At 41.9% G+C, this 5,734-nt stretch overlaps 1 protein-coding gene across 2 annotated transcripts; it reads left to right on the top strand.

Moving 5' to 3' along the window:
- Window positions 1-1,390: 1,390 nt before the first annotated feature.
- Window positions 1,391-5,335, top strand: LOC103931343 (protein DETOXIFICATION 54). 2 transcript variants are annotated; one of them, XM_048568654.1, is made up of 4 exons: window positions 1,391-1,679; window positions 1,784-1,846; window positions 1,932-2,807; window positions 4,490-5,335. In XM_048568654.1, exons 2-4 carry the CDS (start codon window positions 1,793-1,795, stop codon window positions 5,075-5,077), a joined length of 1,518 nt encoding a protein of 505 aa, XP_048424611.1. In that variant the 5' UTR covers window positions 1,391-1,679; window positions 1,784-1,792; the 3' UTR covers window positions 5,078-5,335. The 2 variants fall into 2 exon arrangements, with proteins under 2 accessions (XP_048424611.1, XP_009339076.1); XM_009340801.3 differs by having other exon boundaries at window positions 1,392-1,602.
- Window positions 5,336-5,734: the final 399 nt, after the last annotated feature.

The raw sequence follows: 5,734 nt of genomic DNA, 5'->3' as shown, positions 1-5,734 counted from the left end.
ATAACGTACATTTATTTAAGGTAATGAATATAAATGAGTGCTAAATACTCATGGTTTGTAAGTCTATAAGAGCAACTCCACCCCTATCCACTTTGCGCTAGCACCCAGCCCATTTATCCACTTAATTGAACAGTAACAGACTCAATGAACAGTAATAGGCCAAAGCATCTCCACCCCAAAAAAAAATGTGCTGGCACCTAGTCTAAAAATGCGCTGGCACAAACGATCTCCACCCTTACAAAATGCGCTGGCACCCAGTCCATTTAAAATATTAAATAATTTTTTTATAAAATAATAAAAAAAAATAGTTTTAATTTCGGATAGGATTTTTAACCAATCTCGTCACGCCACGTGTCATTATCCGAACGTACTATTTTTTGAATAGATTTCCGCTAAGATTTTCAACCAATCCCGACAACGTAACATCTTCACTGAGCTTCCACGAAGTCATTTTTTTCTCTCAAAGTGTACAAAATATTCAAATGTAGAAAGTGTAGAAAGTGTAGAAAATATTGAAATGTGGTGTAAGGTGGAAGATGAGGGTTAGGTATTTATAGAAAAAAAAAATTAATTTTTTAAAATTTTTCTGTATTTTTTTTAAAATTTTTGACATTTTTTAATTAATTTTTAATAAATTTTAATGTTGTAATTAATCGGGACCGTTGGATTTGAAAAATAATCAAATCCAACAGCCAACACGATGCCACGTGGCCAACGGTCAAATTTCTGACCGTTGGGCCTTTTTTTTTTTTTTTTTTTTTAATTTTTGGTGAAATAAACGTGGACCGTTGATCTGTGATCGGACGGTCCAATTTAAAATTTAAATTTAAATTTTTTTTACCGTTGGAAATCCAACGGCCTAAAAAACTAGCCGTTGGAAATCCAACGGCTCTGAGGAGGCCACGTATCCTTCACCCCGGACGACTGCAAGTGGACTGGAACGCGGGCCCCAGCGCCTGCACAGCCTGTCGGCTACGCGCCCAGGGCACCGCGTGTGTTGCACGCGCTAGAAACAGACCGGCTCATGGGTCTGTCCATTTTGGGCTGGGTTGTTGACTGGCACGGGCTGGGTGCCAGTCAAAATAACACCCTCCAAATTCGAATGATGAACAATTCATAATTCTTCTGCATGTCCATCTTTTTTATACCAATAGGATATTCTCCGGACCTTTTTGATGAGGATCTTAAAAATTCATAAATTGTGTCTATTTATCGTGTGATCAATTTTTATAAAATATTATTTATATTTAATTTTAAATAAAAATATTTAAAATAATCTCTCCATCCGTCTCCGTCTCTCCCACTCACTCCCTCTAAACAAAAGAAAAACGATACTTTATACGGTCTCTCTCTCCTCCCTTGTAAGCCTTTAAATTAAAAGCCCCACCAACGCCCAGACAGTCTAGACTCCCACTCCATAGCCCCCAATAGCCCTGCGTCTTCTTCTGCCTCCTCAACATTCATATCAACCCAAAAAAGCAACCCCCGTTCCCAACTCTCTCTCCTCTCTCTGCATTTTAAGCATTGACCTTTTCTCCTCCATCACTCCTGACTTCCTTTTTCTGCCCTCTGCAGTCACTGGTTATAAAAGCTAACAAAAAAGTGAGTTTTTCCCTTGATTTCTCTTCAATCTTTGGCTTTCTTTTCTGTTTATTTCTCCAATTGATCCGCCTAGTAAGGTTACGACTCCAAATCTCTATTGGGTTCCATTTGGTTTAAGTTTAACAACTGTTTGATTAAACGCTTTTTTCCGAAAGAATAAAAACACCATTTTCTTGCGCAGTAAACACAAATGGCAGAAAAGGACCCGGATATTTGCTCGCACAAGTTCCCTTCTGCTTCTCAGGTACTAATTTAACCAACCCATATCGTCAAATTTCCATTACTTGTCTCTCTGTCTTCAAACATGTACTTTTGTTTATTTTTTACAGGTGTGGGAAGAGCTGAGAGAGCTATGGGGGATGGCGTTTCCCATAACGGCCATGAACTGTTTGGTGTTTGTCCGAGCCGCCGTTTCAGTTCTATTCCTGGGCAGGCTTGGAAGCCTAGAGCTAGCCGGTGGTGCACTGTCCATCGGCTTCACCAACATCACCGGATACTCTGTCCTGATGGGACTAGCATCCGGCCTCGAACCTGTTTGCAGCCAAGCATTCGGCAACAAGAACTATGACCTTCTCTCCCTCTCCCTCCAGCGCATGGTTTTAATCCTACTCCTGGCCGTAATCCCCATCAGCCTCCTCTGGATTAATCTCCAGTCCATCATGGTTTTCATGGGACAGGACAAGGCCATCACTGCAATGGCTGCCACCTACTGTTTGTATTCTCTCCCGGACTTGTTGACAAACACGGTCTTGCAGCCTTTGAGGGTTTTTCTGAGGTCTCAGAAAGTGACCAAGCCCATGATGTATTGCTCTCTGATAGCCGTGGCGTTTCACGTGCCGTTGAACGTGGTTTTGGTGGTGGTGATGGGGCTGGGAGTGCCGGGGGTGGCCGTGGCATCGGTGCTGACGAACCTGAACATGGCGGTGCTGATGGCGGGGTACGTGTGGTGGGGTTGGAAGAAGGGGGAGATGAGATGGACGTTTGGGATTGGGGATTTGTGCAGTGGTATTGGGCCGCTGTTGAAGCTGGCGGTGCCGAGCTGCTTGGCGATATGTTTGGAGTGGTGGTGGTATGAGATTGTGACTGTCATGGCTGGATATCTGCCGAATCCTACGCTGGCGGTGGCCGCCACCGGGATTCTTATTCAGACCACTAGCATGATGTACACTGTCCCTTTGGCCCTTTGTGGTTGTGTTTCTGCCAGGGTAAGTTCCCAACTTCCTTTTTATTCCCTTTATCAATTTGTCTCTTTACTTTGGACGTAGCGATATTTTAAACTGCCCTAGTTTACGGGGGGCTGTTTACGGACGGAAAATTAAACTCCAATGCAATGTGGTGGGCACTAGGTAATAAATTGATTGGTCTAACTCACATATGCGCTCGATAGTTTATTGTTATCTTGCTTGTTTTTCTTGCAGGTTAGTTTGTTTACCATTTCAGTTGCACACGTGTCTATACTGTTCTTTCCTTGCTTTTTAGGCAACCTGGTACGAGAAGGAACAAAAGGGACAAAATTAATCTTAGATCGAAGTAAACTAAATGAGTTGTTATTGGCACTCTCGAAAAGTCTACATGCATGATGTTTTTTAGAATTGGCACTCCCAATAACAACTCTAGCATTAGAGTGTTCAATCCAATCAAATTTCTCTACTCATCGAACGAGCTAGCTTTAAATTTAACGAAATTACTTTCCCCAACATACCCTCCATTTCTCTCGACAAACACAAGTTCGAATCTCCTTCCCTTCCTTTACATAAAAATATAAGACAACAAGTATTCTAGTCTATACATGAAATTAGTTATGGTCTCTACAGTCGGTTGAAATTTATATGCGATGAAGATTTGTGTGAACGTGTATATCTAGTACCTTCTTGTAGTCTTTTTTTTTTTTTTAAGGGTCAACAGGGTCACTGGTCCCCCTTAAAGCACCATCCAATTCAATGCTTTTATTATAATATTTGCAACATTGCCAAATGCTAAGACAAGTAGAATCCTCTGTTTGCAGAATAAGTTCTTTCGCGCTGTCGGTGCTTCTGAATATTATATATTTTAAAATTTTAGTTGTTCGACTCTTAGTCAAAGATACAATGATCAAAATTTACCCCTTTTAAGAGTTTTAGAGTATAAGATATTTCCTAACAGTCGAGTAGAGATATTCCAACTATTTGAAGTGGAAATTATTTATGGAAAGATGTGCTTTCATTATCTGTGAGGGGGATTGCATCACTTATATGGAACCAGATAGGTCACACATGCAAGGTGATAGGACAAAATTTGTACAAGACGCGCAAGTACTTGTGTTCTACTGCCCAATTCGATTGCCTTACTTTTGTTAAAGATTCCCTCCACTTTCTGTGACGATTCCATTCGACCAACAAAAGAAAGTGAAACCAGCCATCGCCACCAGCAACCCCATTTATCCCTTTAGATGTATACTCTTCACACTATCCCATTACAATATCTGAGTTTCTGGGTCCCATCAAATATCTGTAAAATGTAGATTTTATTAGTGGCATGGTAGTGACCACAATCTTATAGCCACAATGACATCCATATACGAGCCTTTGTAATTTCGTTAATAGTTGAACAATCGCTTATGTGCACATGGACGACTGTCAATAGTATTTTCGCTTCTTATTTTATACGTGTTTGAATGTGATGTGCATATATGTTTTGCCCGTTGGGAATGAGCTTGGGTACGGCAAGCCACAGTAGCTATATTCACAATGAGATTCTTATATGAGCCGTGCTAGGGCATGGGCAAGTCGGTGACTGTCATCCGTTGATAAACGGGTTCTACTTCTGTCAACGGTTGACAGTCACTTATATGTGAGCGTTTCCTTACTTGTATGGATGTTTGAGATGTGTACATGTATCTTTTTTGCAGGTTGGGAATGAGCTTGGGTGTGGGAAGCCATACAAAGCGAAGCTAGCAGCGATGGTGGCATTGGGATGTGCATTTGTGATCGGCATCATCAACGTGACATGGACGGTGATTCTGAGAGAGAGGTGGGCAGGCCTCTTCACCAAGGACGAGCTCGTCAAAGCCTTGGTTGCATCAGTCATGCCAATCATGGGAATTTGCGAGTTAGGCAACTGCCCCCAAACTACTGGCTGTGGCATCCTACGCGGCACGGCACGCCCGGCCGTGGGTGCCCGCATCAATTTAGGGTCGTTCTACTTTGTGGGCACCCCTGTGGCGGTCGGGCTTGCCTTCTGGCTCAAGGTAGGGTTTCCAGGGCTTTGGTTCGGGCTCTTATCTGCTCAGGTGGCATGCGCTGTGTCCATTTTGTATGTTGTGGTGGCGAGGACGGATTGGGAGGCTGAGTCTTTGAACGCCAGGATGCTGACGGGGTTAGAAATGGGTGAGTGCAGAGATAAAAGGCAAGGGCATGAGAAAGATGAAGAAGAAAGCAAAGGGTTGTTGATCAACGGTGGAGATGGTAACAGTAATAGTATAGATGAATTTATTTGACTTTTTATGTGGGATTTGTGTTGACTTTTGTAGTTTTTGTTTGGACAAGTTGGTTTGGTGGGTTGTATAGTTTTGAGGGGCGTGCTTTTGTCCCAATAGGAAAGGGACAGGATCGCTGGCCAGGGTCCAGCCAAGTGTGCCGCATTAGATTGTCAAGAGGAATATTCAGTATGCCCTGCATTTTCGTCCCACTTTAAGAAGGCGTATTTTTGGCTTTGACAATCTAATGCCGCACAATAAAGACTAGTTTTAAACATATTTTTTGTGTTATGTTTATTTGGAAGAGAAGAAATTCTTAAGTCCGGCGGCTAAAACAAGATCTCACATACGATTATAGACACGAAAATAGGGCATCTTATTTTTTCTTTCTTTCCCAACCGATTCCACACTAGTCCTACTTAGTTGTGTGTTATTGCATACAATGGGCGGATTTTGAAAAGCCTTAGCCAAACGTAAAGACATTGTCACTAGACTGTAGTACTAGAGAGTTTAATTAATATATGAATTTATAAGTAGATGAGGTGTGCAAAGGACTTCTGGCCCAGATGGTCAAGAAATAATAGCATTAAAATTTTATGTTACGTAAAATAATTAAGAGCATTTACTCTTGCACCCATGATTCTAAGTTCGGTTCCTTCTACCTCCAGTAGACGAGCC

The sequence above is a fragment of a genome, unplaced genomic scaffold (genome assembly GCF_019419815.1).
Source record: "Pyrus x bretschneideri cultivar Hongxiangsu unplaced genomic scaffold, Pyrus_bretschneideri_v1 Contig49, whole genome shotgun sequence".
In the NCBI taxonomy this organism is placed as follows: Eukaryota; Viridiplantae; Streptophyta; class Magnoliopsida; order Rosales; family Rosaceae; genus Pyrus; species Pyrus x bretschneideri.
Note: the sequence above shows the minus strand (reverse complement) of the source record. Positions and strands in the feature narration are given on the sequence as shown.